General features: G+C 39.9%; 1 protein-coding gene across 2 annotated transcripts in view; it reads left to right on the forward strand.

Moving 5' to 3' along the window:
- Positions 1 to 22579, forward strand: part of ncam2a (neural cell adhesion molecule 2a) — a 473690-nt gene that overhangs the window by 428514 nt on the left and 22597 nt on the right. For both annotated transcript variants that reach the window (XM_085397463.1, XM_085397464.1), the window contains exon 15: positions 379 to 553. In XM_085397463.1, coding sequence (XP_085253589.1) covers positions 379 to 553 — 175 coding nt within the window. The remainder of the gene's footprint in view (positions 1 to 378; positions 554 to 22579) is intronic.

The raw sequence follows: 22579 nt of genomic DNA on the forward strand, positions 1-22579 counted from the left end.
CTCAGACTGACTCTTCAGTTTCCAGTGCTTTGTTTGCAGTTGGTTTCTTTATGAAGGCTCGGGAAGGAGTAGAGACAAAAGGCTGAGGCCACAAAGAGAACTGTGTGATACCGATGACAGGCTCAGGATTACTGTTTCTTTATACCTATTCAAACACATCTGTGGGGGCGTTTCACAACCGAGCCTGATTGTAGTAACTCTCAAAACTCCCAGATTAAAAACACAAAGGGTAAATTGCTGTTTATCAAATACAACAACACTTTCGCTGATCGCCTTTGATTCAAAGTGAAACATAGAGCTTTGATTAAAACCAGGTAATAAGGGTGTCTTTTGATACTCTTTATCTTTCTATCCCTCTCTTACCCCTCCCTCCGCCAGGATAAAGAGGAACAGTGGATGACCAAGCTCGTTCCAGGTGCGAAGGACCATGCCTTGCTGCACCCGCTCCAGTGGAACACGAGATATGAAGTGGAAATCACAGCGCGCAACGTGAAAGGCCTGTCGGAGCCCACCTTCTATCAGTTCTTCATGCCACAGAAACCTGACATTACAGGTAAAAGCATGATAGAGGAAAACTTCAGCTTGTAATTTGCCCTTTTTTAACATTTCCACTTTCTCATAGATGCCTTTTTGAGTTGCTCTTAAATGCCTTTTGAAAGTCCCCAAAGAACACTTTTGAACTTGTTGTGTTAAGTGGTGGGTCAGTCGTGCCACTAGAACAGGGGTGGCCAACCCGCGGCTCTCGAGCCGCATGCGGCTCTTTGCCTGGTTTCATGCGGCTCTTACGTTCATATCAAAGTTTATGTTTGTGTTTTGATTTTTTTTATGTTGTTGTTTTAAAATGTGCGCGTTCGCTTCGCTTGAGTTCAATACGGTATTTTCATCAAATGCGCATGTGTGTGAGATGAAAATACCGCAAAGTTTCCCAGTAGGAGCAAGTTCGCCCTTAAAATGGCAGGAAAAAAATGCACAGCAAAAAGAAAATATGAAGATGAACACAGGACGTTTTTAACAGAGTGGGAGAGTTTATATTTTTTTGTTGAACGCAATGGTAAGCCATTCTGCCTTATATGTCAGACGTCATTAGCGCATTTCAAAGCTTCAAATCTTCAGCGCCACTTCAGCTCACTCCATGCTAACATCGACCAGGAATTTCCAAAAGGGACTGAACTTCGCAAGCACGAGTTGGCCACTTTGAAAAGTCAGGCAGAAAAGCAGATACAGTTTTTCCAAAAATTTACGAAGCGGTCAGAGACCATAACGCTCGCATCCTATCAGCTGGCTTGGAACATTGCACGGGCTAAAAAGCCATACAATGAAGGGGAGTTCGTTAAAAAATGCCTCAGTGATGTTGTTGAAATCTTGTCTCCTGAAAACGACAAATTAAAACGCATGGTATCAGACGTCCAACTGTCCCGCCACACTGTTGAACACAGAATATCGGACATTAACACGGCTATTGAATCACAGTTGCACTCTGACCTTCAAGCATGTGAGTATTTTAGTGTCGCATTGGATGAGAGTTGTGATATAAAAGACAAGCCTCAGTTGGCAATATTTGCACAGTCTGTGTCAAACGATTGTGTGATCAAAGAAGAACTCCTGGATATTGTGCCATTAAAAGACAGAACCCGTGGCATAGATGTGAAAGAAACCATGATGGCTGCATTTGAAAAAGCAAATCTACCCATAACGAAATTAACTGCAATAGCCACGGATGGAGCACCAGCCATGATGGGATCTGTGAACGGGCTTGTGGGGCTGTGCAAAGCTGACCAAACTATTCCTGACTTTTGGAATTTCCACTGGACAGACTGAACCTGACCCTGCAGGGTAAGTTAAAAATGCTCCCTGACCTAGTGCAAAGTGTGTTTGCGTTTGTCAACAAACTGAAGCTGTTCAAGACACATATTCAAAAGGGAGATTTAACGCATTTTCCCACTCTGCTAAAAGCCAGCGGGCAAGTCGCCAGTGCTGCCCTGAGTAAGCAAAGAGCCAGATATGCAACGCTGATTGAAAACTTGCACGAAAGCAAAAGTAAATGCTATTGTAGATTATTATATTCTTGTTTGTGGACTTGGTTGAACTGAGAGTTTGTGTGTGTGAGACAGTGCACACAATGTTCATTGTTGAAAATGACTGGCCTGTGGTTTTAGTACTGTAGGAGTCCATTTCTGTCATTATCATGTTGGTGTGTGACATTTACAATAAATCTGGCTGAGCAGAGATGTGTGTGTGTGTGTGTGTGTGTGTGTGTGTGTGTGTGTGAGAGAGAGAGAGAGAGGGAGGAAAGGATGGGTGATGTTCATGTGTGCCCATGCGTATGATGTGGCTCTTTGCGGTAACACAGTAAAAAAAAAGTGGCTCTTGGTCTCTGACTGGTTGGCCACCCCTGCACTAGAAGGAGCGCTGACGATAACAAAAGCAGGAGAGCAAGATGTTCCAGTCAAGATAAAGCGAGCCTGAAAACGCAGCAGGCCTTGTTGCCGCTTTGCTTTCTGGACAAATGATGCTGCTGTCATCTCAGAAATAGTGCCCTGGCCTCTCCGGCAACAGATTTCTCTCTGTATGATTGTCGAATGGGGTTTAAATCCCACAGAGAAGCACTTTACTCCGAAGTTTTTTAAAGGCGCGTTGAAAAGCTGAGAATTTTTCCTCTGTGAAAAGCCAAAACGTCCTTAGTTTGACAGCCGATTGTCTACATTTGGCCAGTTTTTTGAAGGCATAAGAAAAAGTGAGCAAACAAAACAACTAACTGGAGAGTTTGGAGAACAGATATTAAGTGTTAGAGCAATACTCCACAAAGTGAAAGAAGCTGTAAAGGATGAACTATTCAAACTAGTAATCTCTAACAGGATCATGCTCCCAAAATATATTGTACTCGGATAGCGATTTCCATTATCAGGATCACGTTTTCAAACGATTAAGGGAAGAGTGTTTTGTTTTTTTACAGGAAGCTTGAGCAGCAGCCTTGACTTCAGTGCATTAGTGCAGTCCCCTTTAAAACTGCTTCAGGGCTTGTGCACACCAGTGCTTAGTCGAGACCACAGGTTTTCAAGCTGAGAGACAAGACGCACACAGTTGCATGAGGTGAAAGGGACAGGTGGATGTCGGTGTCCCAAAAACAGAAAGACTATAAATGTGGCCCATTTAGCGACACAGTCAGCAGTTCCAGTGTTCACAGTGATCGCTGGGACAGCATTGGACAGTATCTTTTCTATACAAATGCTGTTGAAATAATAATGAAGTAGTTTGCTTATAGTATTCCTTTTGAGTCTTTATAGATGAAAATAAGAAAAAGATGTCTTTCACTTTGTTTTCACGATGCTTCGCCTTGGAGTAACCCATCTGCTTCTGTCTGCCTACCTGAGGCTAGTGCTACATACGCTGAAGTCCTGATGGGGAAAAAAGAGTTGTTTTCTGCCTGTGAAACTTGAGCCATGCTGCTAAAAACATGGTAATATGATGGAGCAGTAAAAGTGGATGAAACTTGGATGTGGAAAGCACCTGTGGTTAAATTCGTTTCAACTTAGGTTTGTTTAGAAAGCACCAATTAGGAGCAGAGTTGCCTCAAGGGGCTTTATATTCTAGGGTAAAGACACTAGAATATTAGAAAGGCAGCACAAAAGACACATAGACAATATAGGAAAAAGCCAGAGTTTCATAATTACTAATGATTAAAATGATTAATGGTGTATAAACCAATGGAGAGTGAGAAGAAGTGAGTGAAGAAGTGTTCAGTGCAGCATGGGAAGCTCAAAGCAGCCTAGGCTTAATGCAGCATAACTAAGGAGAGGTTCAGGATCATATCATCCAACGCTAACTATAAGCTTTATTAAAAAAGGAAAGTTTTAAGCCTAATCTTAGAGTAGAGATGTCTGTCTCCCAAATCCATAATGGGAGCTGGTTGCACAGGAGAGAGGCCTGAAAGTTGAAGCCTCCCATTATACTTTTAGAAACTCTAGAAGCCAAGATGAAAAACATATGATTTGTCTTTCTAGTCTCTGTCAGTAGTCTCACTTCAACATTTGAATCAACTGAAAGCTGTTCTGGGAGCTTTCAGAGCCACCTGATAATAATGAATTACAGTAGTCAAATCTAACTTTTTTTTTTAGGATCTAATCTCAGAAAATGAACAACAACAATTCTGCTTAGAAATCATTGGAAAGAAGTCCAGAACATGTCAGTCTCATGTGTTTGGACATTCTATTCACATGTCCCTGGATAAAATGCAAGCAGGAACTAAGGGAAAATTTAACATATTTAATGTTGTTCCAATTACTGGCCAAAAAAAGAACCTAAAATGTAAGGGATGTAAATATTTCCCAACATTATAAACTGAGCGGTGGTTATAAAGCAAATGGCCAAAACAAAATTTCTTGTAATGATGGCATATCAAAAAATAGCATTTGGAGAATAGTCAGCAATCTAACTGTAGATTGTAGCCACTCATCATGCAAAAATGCCAAGTATTTTCTGCTTTAAGATTTGTCACCGTAAAGAATGTGCCTTGTATTATTGTATTTGCCCCTTTTGGCATTTGGCCAAACATGTCAAGATGCTAATATTGTTGCTTTTTGTTTTTATCAGAATTATATTTTTTGACTGTTCTTATTTATGCTTTCACCTCAAGGTTCTTGTAAATGTATCACCGTTCTCCTGTTCAGGTACTCTGACTGTCGGCATCCTTGCTAGGGCTTCATTCTCGTCTGCTCTAATAAACAGCACAAGTATTACAATCACACCACGGTTCGCTTCAAAGAAACCCAGCAGAGCACGAGTGAAAATACCCTCAGGCTGTACTTTTCTTCTCTAAAATATCATTCTTTTCTTCTTATTTTTTCTCGCTGTTTATCTTATGGTCCTCCTGTGGTGCTGCTTTGCAATTCTGCTGAAATTCATTGAGAATGGAGCGCAGATGGAACGTCTCTAGTCGAGCTCGCTTCTCATTTGAAAGAGCGACACGCACACGGTTACATAAGCCAATATACAGACACAGATAACTTCTTCAGCTCTTGGTCTTGGGTATTCTTATGTTGAGACTGCGCTGTTCTGCTGCATAACAGTGTATGTGCTTGTTTCTCTCCTGATAGTTTGACTTGAGCCTTCTTGTTTTTTTGTTCGGGGAGGGCAAAAAAAGCTAGAAAATTCTAAAGACAAAGATGGTTACAGCTACTGCAGCATCTTCTGTGTAGTATTCATTTAGATTTTTTTTTCTTTTTGTTTGTTCTAGGTTTATCTTTAGAAATAAATAATTATCTTTTGATTGGAAAATTGTTATGATTTACTGCTAGTGTTGACTAGCAAGTTGAGCTAGCTTCTATGACTGTGACTGTTTCTTAATTGTGATACTATTATTGTATGATACACACTATGCAAGTACACTATGTAGAGTACTTGTATAACATGTGAATTTAGTGAGAGTAGTGCTGTCTTAAACTGAACACAGCAAAATGCTCACTCGAAGTAACAGCTGCAATTTTGACCAACTATTTTGCTAGCTGTAGTATGTTTTTAACATATGCAACTTAACCCTTTAAGACCTACCATAGAACCAAGTCCGCCAGAGCTTATATTATATTTTTACATGTTGTGGAGCATTTCAAGTTGCTATACATCAATACAACCATTATAGCCCAAATTTTAATAATGTCTGCATTAAGTGCATAGTAATTACATACATTGCAAAAAAGGGGCGACCGTAGCTCAGGGGGTTGGGAATCGCATCTGTAACCGGAAGGTCGCCGGTTCGATCCCTGGGCTCTCTGTCCTGGTCGTTGTGTCCTTGGGCAAAACACTTTACCCTACCGCCTACTGGTGTTGGCCAGAGGGGCCAATGGCGCGATATGGCAGCCTCACCTCTGTCAGTCTGCCCCAGGGCAGCTGTGGCTACAACTGTAGCTTGCCTCCACCAGTGTATGAATGTGAGAGTGAATGAATAGTGGTATTGTAAGGTGCTTTGGGTGCCTTGAAAAGCGCTATATAAATCCAATCCATTATTATAAAGTCCACTATTTAGATTGAGAAAAGTTTATATAATTATTTAGCCTTGTTGTGCAAACAAGCCTGCATAACTTAATAAATATAGAATTTGAAAAATAACAAACCTAAAAAGAAACACTAGGTACGAGATACATGAGTATGACTATGATACGGTGATACTTTTGGTAAACAACCATTTGACTAACATCTGTCTCACCTGCTCTTGTTCCACCTCTGTTCTGTCGTCGTTCCTCTCTCTCCCTCTTTGTGCTGACAATCAAGCCAAACACCAACATCATCAAATATACAGTTGAAACCAGATATTTACAAACTCTTCAGGTAAAAACACAAACACTTTTTTAATTGTAACATCAAATCAGACTAAATGTTTATTTTTTTTTAGATTGATAAATATAAAAAACATATTTGTTAACTTTAAGAGTAAAGAGAGAAACTATCAATTGTAAATGGCACCAAATTGTATTCAAAATTGAGCCACACTTATGGAGCTCCACAATTCTTTTCCTGGTGTTTTGGTTGACATCTCTTGATTTTCCCATGTCAAAGAAACAGGCTCTGTGTTTTGCCTTATATGGATCCACAGGTGTTACGTCCCCTGGCTAGTCTAGGGGGTTGAATGGACGAACATAAAGGTGGATAGTGAAGGAGGAGCCAAGATGATAACTTTAAAAGGTTTATTTAATGCTGGTGATGAGATTTGGGTTCAGACTGAGGTATAACTTCAGGGAGAGCCAAGGCCAACGTAACAAACAAAACATCCCAGATGTAAAAATAAAAGAAACTTACCTAACTCCAAAGAAAACAAAATACACAACCTATAACCATAACCTACCTAACAACACATAAACAGGAGAAAACGGGATGTCAAAACAAAAGGCAGCTCTCCCCTACAAGCAGTCTGAACATGAAAACAATGCACATACAAATCACAAAGGCATGCAAGCCTGTACAGGTATGGCAACCAAAATGGCCAGAGGGCACAGAAGCACAGCTCCACAGGCCTTAAGTAGTGCTCTGCTGATTAACAATTAGCCGGACTCTGAGCAGCATCCAATCAGGACAGAGGAGGTGGAGCCTCGACAAAACAAAGAGTTAGGCTGTATCCCAATACAGGGTCTGCAGCCTTAAAGTACGCAGTCTCAACGATCCTCAAGGGCCGCGTACTTAAAGACCGCTAAGGCCGGAAGTGCGAGGCTTGTGAAATGGGACGGTCTAGCCTCCGTTGCGCTGCCCAGGTTGCCTAGCAACCATGATACTAACAGCTGGAAATGTTTCATACAGCTTTGTTTGACAGAAATGAAGGAGAAAATCATTTGTTCATTTGTTTGTTTGTTTCTACATGAGCTTTGATCATTCTCTGTAAGATGAAGGTCAGCTATTAACGCGTATATTTTAAAGTAAAGGCTTTAAAACCAAGTTAGTACAAACGTCACTAATGTCACATAACTTTGCCGACATGTGGCCAACAGTAATGTTTTAATGTTCTTCGTTATTAAACATTTGCACATAAATAAGTGACATAATATTCAGTACTTACTTAAAGTTTACTCTTCGGGCGCCCCTCATCCGCCGTTTTTTTTCGGCAAAATTATCCACACCCACCGCCGCGCTATGCATTCTGGGATATATTGGGCCATGAAGCCACGTCCTTAAAATTCAGGGAAATGAAGGACGCATTTGAGGGCCGCATTTCGAGCAGCCTTCGAATTGGGACAGCCTTCGTCGCGTCGCTGTGACGTAATCGGCCTTAAAATGCGGTCTTTAAGGCTGCAGACCCTGAATTGGGATACAGCCATGGACTCTACTAACCTATCAGAAGCTTCTTCAGCTCAGAATGGAATCGTCTGGAGTTTTCTTATTAATTAACAATAAACTTAGTGTATATGTACTCCTAAATTTGATGAAAGTGAAAAGAGAGACAGCTCTCTCTCTCTCTCTCTTTATTCTGACATTTAACTAATTCAAAAGATATTTCAATATTTATTTATCCAAAACAAAACAGGTTTACTCTAAATTGATGTTGTACAGTAAAAAAATGTTCTTGTGTTTTCCATAAAGTGTATGTAAGTATCTGGTTTAAACTGTGAATATACTGCTGTGTATTGAAATTCCTCCTGTTTGCATTGAAATATACTGAACAACATACAAAGCATAATATCTAAAATAACATTTTCCATATTGCACTACCATAGTTTTTTCTTTGAAAGAAGCCCCTTATGTCCATTCTTGTATATCAGTACATTACTATGGGCTCAAAATGTGGTCATAATTATTTTGTACTTGTAAATCAGGATTTGTATGTGTGAAAAGAATTTGTGTGTGCGTAAAAAAGATTTGTGTGTGGACTTGGCCAAAAAAAAAAAAAAAAAAAACCCTGCAAGTTACAAGTACGAACTTTGACCCTATTTTTCTTCCTTTCATCTGATTGGTCAATGTCATGTCAATCACAAATGTAACAATCCAATCAGAGAACAGATGGGGTTGGCTGTCGGAGGGGTGCTTTTTTTGAACTGCAGGTCTTTGAAGGGAATAAATGCCCTTTTACATGAAAAACCCAGCGTTTTCCTTCATCACCACGAAGGAAAACAGTCTGTGGTCGTCTGAGTTTGGTGGTTTCTGTGTCACAGGTCTACGTGTTTAATACAGGGACTTCCACAGCCTTTTCGACAGCGCTGCGGACCGCGGGGGGACGGCGACGACGACAGTGTTTTGGAAATGACAGTCTTCATTACAAAGCTTTCTTCGTTATGAATTAGCATACATGTTTTTATTGAACATTTGAAGAACTAGCAAAAAAAACAAACTCTTGTAGAGGACATAAAGTCAGAGATAGAAACGACAAGCAGCAGGTGCATCTAGTACAGGTAGCTGCAGCACTTCCTGCATCCGATGTGAAAGGACTTTTATGCTGCGCACTGTGACTCACAGCAATGGTCCCGGGTCAGCCCTGACTTTGTGTTAAACTAATCCTAAAGTAATAATGGTATTTCTAACCACTGATATAACACAGATTTATCCTTTCAACAGCTGCTGAAAGTTAGGGGACCTAGCTGCTATCGGATATTTATATAGAGATCCTCCAGCTTCAAACTGTATCACCCTTCAAGGACCTGCAGTTCAAAAAAGCGCCCCTCCGACAGCCAAACCCATCTGTTCTCTGATTGGATTGTTACATTTGTGATTGACATGGCATTGACCAATCAGGTTAAAGGAAGAAAAATAGGGTCAAAATTCGTACTTGTAACTTGCAGGGTTTTTTTTGGCTAAGTCCACACACAAATGTTTTTTACGCACACACAAATTCTTTTTACACATACAAATGTTTTTTTACGCACACACAAATCTTTTTTTACACATAAAAATCCCGATTTACAAGTACAAAACTGATTTACAAGTACAAAATATATATGACCACATTTTGAGCCCATACATTACTGAAACTGATTTATTTAGCCGTGGAGGGTAACAACTGAAAATATGAAATAAACACACATGTAAGCTAAGACTCTCTAAAGCAGACCTTCCCAAAGTGTGGGGCCCGCCCCCTAGGTGGGGGCGCAGAGCCATTGCAGGGGGGGGGTGCGGCATGAAAAGGAAAAAACAAAAAACAAAAAAAACAACGCTTGGACACTGCTAGCACTGGGCGCCTACAGAAACGCAAAGCAGGAGATGAAGCATCGCTGAATATGTTTCCAAACCAACTTCATTCTAAGCCAAAGACTAGAAAATATGGTGAAGCATATCTTCCCTTTGGTTTCACCTGCACAAGTGCCGAGGTAGGTCTCCCCTGCAAAACTGGTTTTCCCTTTGTCAGGAGCAGCACTGGGCTCTCCAAATCATGGACAAACAGTATCCCACATTCTTAATTTTTAGTTCACAAACACTTGTTGTAATGATTAATTACTCCTGACATTTTGGAGATGTTAGCTCTTTATACAGTAAAGTTACAGTGGGATACAAATAATATGAGGCTGATCCTGCCACGATTTGTTCCCCCTGTCTAAATCACGGACAAACAGTATCCTACAGCTGTTTATGTTTTTAAACCCATTTTGGTTTTAAAATCTCAGTTTTCGGTGATTCGAAACGCTGTTTACGTGTCGACGAAACAGCTGTGTTTTCAAAAATACCCGTGTAGGTGTGGACGTAGCGTAAAAGAGTTAGTAGTTTATTTTCTTACTACCTGCAGATTACTTGTATTTGCTTAATTGTTTTCTAAATGTTTGAGGTGTGAAATAAACCGCAATGGAGCAAAATATGGGTGTGTGTGGTTGGAGGACGTGTTGGTGCGTGCGTGTGCGCGGGGTGGGGGGGGGGGGGACATTTTTCTGTAAAACAAAGGGGGCCCAACGAAAAAAGTTTGGGAACCACTGCTCTAAAGCAGCGGTCCCCAACCCCCGGGCCTCGGACCAGTATCGGTCCGTAAGTCGTTTGGTACCGGGCCGCGAGAGTTGAGGCTCAGGTGTGAAATGTATGGTTTTCTGGGTTTTTATCAGTTTTCAGCGTTATTTTGTTATCGTTTTTATCGTTTACTCGGTTTTCCTTGGTCTTTTCACGTGTGTTATGAATAAATTTTCTTTTTTTCGGTTACAAACCTTTGACAAACCTTTGACAACACATAAATTAAATTTTCCTGAAAGGGAATAGGAACATTGAACACACATAATCACAAAACAATGCCACAAGTCTGTTAGCCTAACGTTATTGTTTAAAAACATTACTACTTTTAGCTAGCTAAAACTCTAGCTTTTAGCTAACTACAGTGTTTTGTTTTACTAAATCCTCCACAGTTTGTTAAACATGCACTTATGCAAATGCACACATGCACAGTAAAGCAAAAATATCTTTGAAGTGTATAACATGCAACATGGATACACTTTGAAGCTGGAATATATGTGAAGCGATACAGAAACATAAAAATGTTTTTTCTTTCATTGATCCCATGCAGGCGTACAGACCCCAATTTCACATGTGATTTAAAAGAAAAAAAAAAATCAAAGGACGGCTGCTTCAGTGTTGTTTTGCTTTCTTCTCGGAGCCTTTTACCGCATCCATTTATGCTATTTTGGATGTTTGCCTCTGTCATTATTGCACTGGCTAAATAGCCTGTAAGAGTGTGGGCTTCTTTTCAAACAGCAAACAAGACAAGGGAAACGGCAAGCTTAAGGCGGGTCACTTCGATTGGCTGTCCTATCTTGTTAGGTGCATCGTGGGAAAGAGCCTGGGAGAGAGAAGAGGGTGAAATTGGGAAAAAACACTTTTCCTCCTAATGTGTTTGTTTGAAAGAATAAGTCGGCTGAGCTTTCCATCTACGAAGGCAATAAAGGGGCTTACAGTAGACACAGAGGGTAGGAAGCTGTCGTGTCCCGCAGCAAGGACGGAGCAGGATTTTCACAGAGAACTCAGTCATTTATCAAACATTGTCTCTTGGTTATATTTCACAGGACACTCTAATTACTCCCATTTCTAAACCACTGACCCAGTCCAGCTGATAGCTTGGGTGTATCTGTTTTAAGGTTTAACTTTCATTGACCAAAAGCATCTTGATACTTCCGGACAAAATCATATTGATTTGATCATACAGCTTTAGCAAAGAAAAAGGGAAAGACTCCACCTTTACATTCTCTGCTTCAGTGACTTAAAGTAGACATAAAGAAGTCCATCTATCCCAATGAACAATATTAGAAGTGAAATCTCTCCTAGTCTCAGTTGCGGGCCATCTTTCTAATTGTTGTGTTTATTTCTTTTTTTTTCCCAAAACAGAAAATAGGGTCAGGCTATATCGGTACTTTCTATCTCCCAGTAGCCATTCTCTCCTCAGTTCTCTCTCGGTGTGTTATGCAGCTACTGTATTCAGTAGGTGTTTTCTTTTTTTCCTCCTCATCCATCTGCTTTCTCCATCCTATTTTAGTTTGTAAAAGGCTGAATAACCTTCTTCACGTCCTGCTTACAGAGAATTCTTTAAGAAAAACACCATTGATTGCAACACTTTTCAATTTACTCCCTTTCCTTTCCATCTTTTTATTTTATTTTAGTTTTTTCTTTCAAACGAAAATATTTTTTTTCACCTTCTCAACCACTAAGCTGTCCTTCTTCCCTACCCAGTTACAACATTGTCTCTCTAACACCAGTTTGTATTTATTTATTCTTTTATTGGCTTGTCAACCAAACTGCTTTCTTGGTGGAGAGATTTTTTGCAGTCTCCTTTTTCAAATGCATTTAGACGTTTACACAATGGCTTGAAAGCAGCGCGAAAACAGTTGAATAGTGAAAATCACTGATTGAAAGCTTCTGATCCCAGTCATGTTTCTGTTGGTCAACTTGGGAATGAGAAAAGGCTGGATTTTGGAATTGCTACATTAATGCATAATTTCTGTTCAATCTAAGCTCAAGCTCCAGCTTTAAAACTCACTGCTCAGTAAACGCGACCATAAGATAAGATATGATAACTCTTTTTATTTCATTGCACAGTCACAATTAGTACAGTAGTACAGTGAAATTGGAAAACTGTCCCACATGTTTCCCATGTTATTTTATAGGCACGTTGTCCCACATGTCTATAAAATAACATAAAATAAAATCCTAAAAACAAAAAGCATAACTGTACCCAAGTTATGCTGTCAGAAGCAACACCTTCTGGTTCCTGTTCCCTTAAAGCTAGCTTTCTTTTGATTGGCTGCCCTTCAAAATCAAAAGAATTGAACACAGCTCCACTTGCGCTCACAGCCAGACCTGTGTACCTGCGATCACCATGTAAACGATTTCCGCATTTGTCAGAACACAGAGCCAAGAGTAGAAACAAAATATCCAGAATTGTGTTTAGAGAAGTCTAAAGTCTGAGCTTTTAGATCATGGATCATGGAGTCAACCACAAACTCCTCTGTATACCAAAGTATTCTAGAGTGAAATGTGGGACCATCTGTCCAGCAACTAAACTTGGCTAAAGACTGGTCAAGAAACAGGACAATGATCCCAAACACAGCAGCAAATCAGACGAAATCATGACTAAAACAAGAAAAAAGATTCAAGGTGTTGCAATGACGCAAAGTCCAGATTTTAATCTGATCGATGCTAATTTAGGCCCTTAAGAGAGCTGTGCATAAAAAAGTGTGCACAAACTTTAATGAACTGCAGCAACACTGTATCACAGAATGAGACTAAAGTCCTGCACAACAATATGAGAGACTAATAAAGTCACTAAGAAAATGATTACTTCAAGTGATTGCTGCTAAAGGTGGTTCTGCAAGCTACTGAATCAATCAGAATTACACTGATGGCTGCAAGGCAAGTGACAACAGATGGGATTCCACCAGTATGTGTTCCCAGATAACACAAAGCCTCAAACGTTAGTCACAGGCCTACAAAATAAAGAATGGAAACTAAATAAACAGTAAACATTAGAAAAATCTTTTGGTTATTTGTTTATTCTGTGATCCGAGTCTGTACTGCAATGATTTTAAATGACACAAGTGTTAGCAGTCGCCAAGGTTACACACGGACTAACAGAAAAGAAAATCATTTTAATTAGGTTCGTGCTTGTGGAAATAAATGAACATGACTGTTATTGCTTACTGTGAGTAATATTTTATAATAATACTTTCATTCATTCATGTAGACATGATAAGCTGTAAACTTTGGTGACACTAAAACAGGCTTCTCTGAGTCCCATAATGCATCATGTCATCAGTGCCTCATGCTGTGGTGCATATCAAACAACCAAGGGCCAATTTAAGAGTAATAACAGCATTTTATTGCTTTATTTTATGCATGTTCTTTGTAACCTCGGAGTACACCAGATTGACACATAGGACTATAAAAAAAGAAAACCTTTTCTAACAGAAGGCGTTGTTTTTATTTGTTTTGTGTGGAAAGCGACTAAAGTCACATAGGCTTTTACAGTAATTGCACCTGGCACCGATCGCTGTACTCTCGCTTACATAAAAAAGAAAAAAATATGACACGATGATGCCCGAGTATGCCTAAATCTGCCCCTGCGGCCTGATATAGTCTGACACTGCTTGTGTTAAGCTTTGTTGTGGCTGCCGCATTTCTTTCCTGGCTTTCGCTTTCTTCTCTTTCCAGTCATGTGCCATAAAAAGCTTTGATAGTAACAGGCATCATAGATTTTGTGCGTAATAATCTCATCAAAGCACTTGAAGAAATAATCTAGGCAGCACTCTCTCCTCCCCCGTGGAGCTCAAATGAAACTTCTTCCTGGAAGTGTTTCCAGCAAATCAAAATGGGAAATGAATACTTTTATAGCTGCCCGTTACATAAATCAAGTCTTTCATCAATTTTCAAAATGAAAGCCAAGCAGTGTAATGAAGAAAACTATTGTTCAATCATTTAGTGTGTAAAAATGCAACTTTCTCAACACGATCACTTGCTGTTACTGCTGATACTGAACCAGCTGATACACTTCCCAATATATATTTGTGAGATTAAAAGGAGCATTATAATAAAGCATCATTTACATTATGTTTACTAACTGCAGTCTCTGAAGTCCTTGCTCAGTTTTTCTCCATATGAAAGTGGATTGCGTCATTTGGTATAATCAGTTGAAGTACTGTTGCTCTGAAACTGCCACTCCAAAATAACAACTGCATCTGCTGCTGAATGTGTGGCTGGAAAGATTGTCAGATTAAAGCTGAAAATTCAGACTGAAGTTGACAAAACTGTCAGACATCAAGAGATGTACAAGCAAAGCTGACCCGCAGGGATTTTAATTGTAAAAGCTTTAATCCAAGACCTACATTTGTTTGCCTTGTATAAAATGCACCACAGTCAATATACGGATTGTAATACTTACTGGGGTATAGAAGGCCAATATAATAGGAGATCAATGGTGGTGTTTACGTGTTTACTTCCTCATTTATTCATGGAACAAAGATAATCCTGTCGAGATCAAAAGATTGCATTTCCGAGGGAGCACTTTTAACATCAGACAAAATTGATGTCAGCTACTGCAAAGGAAAGCGAGCAGGAACAATGGCTCACACAGATGGTTTATGGTGTTTGAAGACTGTCTGATCTTTGTTTTGCCCGTGACCAGGGATTAAACTAGGATTTGTAGTTCCCATAGGTGTACATTTGTGTGCGCGTAGCAGCAATGACGAAATTCTTATACATACAAAGACTTTACATTTACATTCAGAACTGTCCAGAAGGGATGATGTCGCTTCACATTACCTATAACAAAGTCCGGTCTGGGTGGACATCCCTCTGCTCTGGATGTGGCAGTGTGCAAACGACCAGCTATTGACAAAACCTTTCAGTGAGTGCACTCTCTAGTGTATCAGTGTCGGTTGTAATGGCGCATTACTATAGATCACTGAAGGAGAGAATAGGCATGCAAATAAATAAATATGCACAGACTAGCCTTTTTAATCACTAAAGTGCAGTGGCATTCAATTGCATTCTGAAATACTGTGCAAAAGTCTTTAACCACAAGTGATTTCTTTATATTTTCTTGGGAAATGGATAAAAGGTGCAGCAACATGGAGCTGATCTGCAAAGAGGCTTTTGGGAAAATCCTTTTCAATCATCCAAGATTCCCAAGTTTTAACATTTTATATATTTTTACGCTACAATTGCAGTTTAGATATTGTTAATCACACACAGGCTGAACCAAGTTAGGACACGTTAGCCACGTTTGCTTTTAATCTGCATTTGATCAATGGGCAGGCACAGATAATAAGACTATATATGCATGTGTGAATGTTGGTGTCTCTGAATCCACTTGAATTGTGAGATTAATACCTGTTGTGGCACCATTTCCAGTGTGTCACTAAAACATTTGGCTTTCAATATGGTAAAAAGTACTTGGGTAAAGAAACCATCTCCATCTCCAAACACTTAAATCTGCATGTATTGTCCTTGATGTCAGTTATTAATTTATTTTTTTTTTAAAGATCCTTTTGAACATTTCAAGGATATTGAGTCTCAGCTCCAAACACCTTCTAAGGACAGATTCTGTTGGGAGAGAAAGAAAACACTTGATATTCACAAAGTTAAGTTTCTGAAAGCCCTTTTGGCAGAAAAAAATATAGAAGTATTTTCAGAAATGATGCCTGATTGCAACCAGCTTGTATGGGCGATATCCCAACTCTAGTCAAGAAAGATCTTGTGGACTTGGGGAGTCGGGATGCTGAGAACTGTGAGGGAACAGTCATGAATCAACACTGCACTGTTAAAATACTATTTAGATACCGAAGCTGGGATAGGAGGGCAAAGTGAAGAGAGGAAAAACAATGGAAAAGAAGCCAATACATTGTTAACCAACAACAACAGCAGGAAGTGACTGTTGGTGGTGAAGTACAGCAAGATTCAGGTGGGGTCTTGTAGGACCTTCAACACTCAGGGGTTGCATGGCATTGTAACCTTTTGGCTTTTAAACTTTTGTTCATGCATAGGAAACTGCTTAAGCAGAGTTTAAACTTTGAATTGTAACTGCAAAGATCAAGGTACAGACACTTGAATTACTCCTTAAAAAGCCATAACCCCAGACAGCAGCAATTACAGAAAAGGAAGCTGAATTTCTTTGAAGTCTTTTGAGGTTGATTGTTAAGGATGCCATATTCTTCGAACCTAAGAGTAATTTCCCATGGTTTTTCATTTCCTCTACGCTGGCACTTGAATCGCATCAGGGCTGATCTGCTTCCTCCTTGAAAATGGACGGAAAACAAGAACCCATCCATCTCTCGCGAACTAGAGAGGATTTAATTATAATGTTGAGTTTTTTGAGGATGTCCTCAAAAAAACTCCCCTTCTCCACTCCTCGTCACATCGCAAAGTGAGCACTTAGGAGGAAGACTTGCTCCCCTCCACAAATGATGATGTTTATCGCAGCCTGCTACCTTCTTAATCAATGATTGCCCGTTTGGTCATCATTAATTGAGTCACTTTCTCATAGATCCCATCTAGAGACAGTCAATCACTGGTCAGACCTAATGAGTTTGTATTGTCAAAGATGTGTATGAATGGCTTCAGGTGCCACGCAAGAAGCTGGATGTCTAGCCACCGAATGGTACTAATGGGCCTATATATCAACAAGTAATCGGAAGAAGGAAGTAAACTAGTTAATAGAGCAGAGAAATAAGAATTAATGAACACTGGGTGTGCAGAAGTCAAAAGTTTTTGAAAACTTAAGTCTTAAAAAACACACAATTGTTTTTTTACACAAATGCTTTGGGGAAAATGTGTTGCTAAGTTTTGCCAGGTAGCTGCAAGATAAAAAGAATTCCTTACTTTAACATATAAAGTAGCATCTATGCAGATATGAACATATCTTGAACCATTTAAGCATCAATTTGGAACTCAGATCTTACATATGGGAATAATTCACATGCTGTTCTTTTTAGAAAGCATAAATTATTTCTATTTGCATACAGTAACAGATAAAAATGTTCAGGGTCAGCATTATCAACCCTCTGAAATGTTGACCTTTTGAACTGAGCCATAGCACAAACCACTACTGTGAAATGATGTGCTTTAACTTTGTAATGCTCAAAACTTGTAACATCAAGTTAACAGTGTGAGTTATCTTCCAATTTACACACAGTATAATAACAAGCCTGGTAGGATGATTTCAAAGACACTGGACAAAAGACTAGTGAGAGATGTTTTTAAAAACTAGGGATGTGCACGACTAGCCGCCTAATGGTCACTGTTGTCACTGGCCGGGACCAGACTTACTAGTCATTTAATGTAATTGTAAAAGTTTTAATTGATGCCCAATGACGATAAATCGTGTCTTAAATGTTATGCAGCTATCTCCCACCAGATGGCGCATTGTTTTTGAGAAGCGCCACTAATCTGTTAATGGAGGTCTGGGGCCCGTTCTTCGTACGTCACTCACTACATCCAAGATCAAATGACACATCCAAGACCAAACCATCGCGCTAACCGTGAGCTCGCTAATCCGGTTCCCCGAACACACCTGCTGTTGACGATTAGTACAGCTGGACGCAGTAATGGGACATCACTGGGTGTCGTAAAAGGGGCTACGCATCGATAGTGGAAACATTGATCGGCAACCCTCTGATTGGTCGGCGAAAATGTCGACGGAGCGCGCTCGGCTCGGTATTTTTCGGCAGCAGAGCAAGAACTCTTGAGTGAGGGATTTCAGGAGTTTCAGAGTTTAATCAGAACGCAAGGGAACACTGCAAAGGCTGCAAAAGCAAGGAGAGAGGGCTGGCAGAAAGTTGCTGACAAATTAAACTCGTAAGTAATTTAATAATAACAATAATAATGGAGTGGATTTATATAGCGCTTTTCAAGGCACCCAAATCGCTTTACAATGCCACTATTCAGTCACTCTCACATTCACACACTGGTGGAGGCAGCTACAGTTGTAGCCACAGCTGCCCTGGGGCAGACTGACAGAAGCCAGGCTGCCATATCGCGCCATCGGCCCCTCTGGCCAACACCAGTAGGCGGTAGGGTAGATTTATCATATCACACTATATTATCCAATATTATATTACATTATATTATATTATAATATGTTATATTATATCCCCTTTCACATTAGAGCCACAACAGGACCCACTAGAACATGGGAACAGGTAAAAGTGAAATATAAGAATATTCTACAGAATGGTAATATTTATCACTTATATTGCTTTTCGTCTCTTGAAAAGAGACCCTGGAATGATCTGTTTGTTTATAACAGCAACCAAGAAAAGGGCAGAGCAAAAAAAAGACAGGTGGTGGTCCTGCACCCCCTCGTCAACAAGTTGGTTAAGTAAATAATATCCTCACGGGAAAATCGATATCTCTCTATGAGCACACTGTCGCGCTGAGCTAACGGATCCTGTCTGTCCCGCAATATACGCTGAATTCTGAGGACTCTCCTTATCAATCTTGCACCTTCCGCAATGGGTGGCTCGCGTATACGGACAGGACATGGCTGCGACAGGCTTCCCAAATCCACCTTCGCTTTTATAGCCGTGGTCTCCCATCTTGATTACAAAGTAATTTGCAATTGCTACTCTGAAATATGAATTACATCTGTAATAATCACATACATGTAATAGAATGTTAATAGTACATTTCCCTTTTTTAGGAAATGACCTGTATGTATCTGTGTGACATCAATAAAAGGATCAAGTGCTGCATTGTCTTTAGTTACATTGATGTTATTTATTTATGGTGAAACAGTGGTGGAATATCGCTGTTGCTTTCGTATAAATGAAGCGGACATACCTGCGTGGCCGCGATCTAATCCTGTTTACATAAAGTAAACCTGCTCCCGAGCAGGTTTACGCTTACGGCTCTGTTGCTATGACAGCAAGTCCCGGATGAGCTTCGGGGAACCGAACGATCCAAGATCACGCGAAATCGTCAACAATCAAATCCAGCTAACTTACTTAGCGAGGTACGAAGAACGGGCCCCTGGTCTTTTTGTTTACACTATTAGAATGAGATTGCAGATACAGCGGTCTCTCTTAGCAATAGGGTGAGGACATCAGTCATTCAGGAGAGGTTCAGAGTGGAGCCGCTACACCTCCACATCAAAAGGAGACAGCTAAGGCTGTTGCATCATGGCTAAGGTGTTCTAGCTTGGCATGTCCTACTGCAGTGGTCCCCGGTACCGGTCCGTGAGTCGTTTGGTACCGGGCCGCGAGAGTTGAGGCTCAGGTGTGAAATGTATGGTTTTCAGGATTTTTATCGGTTTTTAGCGTTATTTTGTTATCGTTTTTATCGTTAACTCGGTTTTCCTGGGTCTTTTCACGTGCGTTATGAATAAATCGTCTTTTTTTCGGTACCGGTACTAGTTTTATTTAGTTGTATTTATCCGCGACACCTTAAAGGCCAGTCCATGAAAATATTGTGGGGCATGAACCGGTCCGTGGTGCGAAAAAGGTTGGGGACCGCTGTCCTACTGTACCATGAGGAGGCCTGGCGTAGACCCGGGACATGCTGGAGAGATTACCTCTATAGGGTGGCCTTGGAAAGACTCAATGTTTCCCCAGATAAGCTGGAGGACGCAGCAAGTAGGAGGTCTGGTCTTTCCTACTAATGCTTCCGCAAACTGACTTCAGATAACCTTAAGAAAACAGCAGGATGATCTATTGTTTTGTTATTTTACATTTGAACTTTTATTTTAGTGGCTGTCATTAAATTTCAAACAGTGTGCGTCATTCATAATGCACGGCAACGCGCCACACTTTTCAGTGTTTATTAGTTTTTCAGATGTTAACTTGTCACATGTTAGTAATACATGAGCGTCTCATTTTACATTAAACATTGGTTTGTTTCAATTGTTTTTCTTTTATATTGCCTTTCTGGAGTATAACTTGCACTGTTTATAATGCACGTTACGTGATTCCTTTTTTTTTTTTTTTTTTTTTAAAGTGATAAATGGTTTAAAACATCTTTGTCAAGACAGTAGTGAAGGATTTAGCCAAGTTGGGAATTGTAGTCTCAAAGAAGACTAGCACTAGAGCCCTGCTCATCTTCAGGAATGGACTGAGAGGTTGAAGACTAAGAAATACTCTGTAGAAGAGACACCTTTAAACCAGACTTAAGTATGTTAAAGGCAACCTGGAGAAAGAGTATAGATACCAGAACTGCATCCTTTGGTCAGATGAGATGAAACTAGAGCTATTTGGCCACAGAGATCCTGCTTATGTTTGGAGAAAGAAGTGAGAGGAATATAACCCAAAGAACACTGCAGCCCCCACAATGAAACACTGTCTTGGAAATATTATTATTTAGTTACGCTGCTTTGGTGCATCTGGAAAAGGGAATGTCATCTTGTTGGAAGGAATAATGAAGAAAGGAGGATATGAGAAGATTTTGAAAGAAAAGGTGGTTTTAGTTTACTTGAAAAAGCTGTGTTAAAAATTCCTTGCTCTGTTTAACAGCACTTAAGAAACACTCTTTTAAAATATGAAATTTTTGTACGAGGGACTAATAACTCTAGACCAAAAAAGACTTCATTTAAACTGTAGTTAAGAAAGAAAAATGTTGGACAAAATGGAACATAGTAATTATTGCAATGCTTTGAATTTATGTCTGAGTCATGGATGGATTGAAGATACAAGGATGGAAAAATTATAATACTAGTCAGCCAATACTGGAAATTAACAGCAAAATAAAAATGTGACAACAGAAAAATTAGCCACCATTTGTTTTTTGACATCAACAAAACACTCTTAAGGAACTGTTAGCCAAAAAGTATCTCCATGTCTATGTGCTCTGCCCACAGCCAGATTGTAAATTTCAAGATAAAGTCAAATTTGTTGCCATCCTCAGTCCAAAATACAGAAGTGATGACTGCGCCAAGCACACGAGTGTTGGACTGCCTGTCTGCGTTTCTATTAGGCAGACCTCAAGTTGGAGAGAGAAAGCACAGTGATGCTGCAGTATGGCCTCATTTGCAGATACAGAAAGTGAAAATATAACCATAGACACAGAGGTAAAGATAGACTCTCTCCCCCTTTCTGCATAGTGAATGATGTTGGATATATGTCCTGTGCATCATAGTGCACCTGATTTTGGAACATCATGGGGAAGAGAAGGCACAAACATTGATTTTGGGAGTTTTCAGTTGGAGTATTATCCGGTCGATAAGTGATGACGCGACGAATCCTACTTCCGGGCCTAAAGTAGTCCGAGTTTAATATGGCTTTTGGGTTGTGAACATGTTTAATGTTATGTATTTTCTTCTATTTGATCTCAAAAAGCTCCTAAAACAGTCAGTGATCACTGTTGACCTCCCTCGGCTTTTATTACCACTAATCATTTATTTAAGCTCAGTTTTTAAAACCTTAGGATGTAACTACAGCCCGGCGCAGTATATGAATGACTAACCTCGTATTGTGGATGGATTATCTCAGTTGTTCTCCTGGCTGAAGTTTGGTCCTTTTACAGCATCCTGCCATGCGATTACATTTGTTCCTGACCACCGAGAACACTCACGTTAACTTTTATCGAGTGGGAAAAAAAGTTAGCTTGTTTATATTATGCTAACATAGCTGTGTCGCTAGCGGTCACGTAGCACATCATTATATACCAGCTAGCCAAACTTCAGTAACCCTACAAACGTCACTGTTTAGTTTTCTGTCTTCATTTATGTTGGAAGTGATAGCAGAGCTGTACGTTTTAATTTGTTTCCAAAACCCCGCAGTCAGGACATGCTATATTGTATTTAGATAGAAGCTAGCGAGCTAACTTCTGGCTAACTTCTAACTCCGTTAAATGTCATAAATTCCATTTTCATGGATGCCTGGATGTTAAACTCAATTGTTACACCTGGTAGAGCAGAACGCTGATCATTTTATTAAAGATGAAAGACTAGACAGTTTTTCAACTCTCAGTAATGCCATAGTGATCGTTTGATATATGGACCTGCAGCGGAGTTTAGGCCCAGACACGGCTAGTGACGTCAGACTTAATGACCGGATATCCAAATACAAAAAGGCAAGTGCAAACGATAGCTTTCAGATACCTTTTCTTGATGTCTAAATTGTGGGAAACATGTGCCAGAAGAGATGCCAGCATCACAGATGATAAGCATTTCTACTAGTGAAAAGTCACATCACTGCCTTTTTATTGGCACTGTAGAAAG

Source organism: Rhamphochromis longiceps, linkage group LG23 (genome assembly GCF_057381845.1).
Source record: "Rhamphochromis longiceps isolate RC_006_pf linkage group LG23, R_longiceps_female_GT1.1, whole genome shotgun sequence".
Classification (NCBI taxonomy): domain Eukaryota; kingdom Metazoa; phylum Chordata; class Actinopteri; order Cichliformes; family Cichlidae; genus Rhamphochromis; species Rhamphochromis longiceps.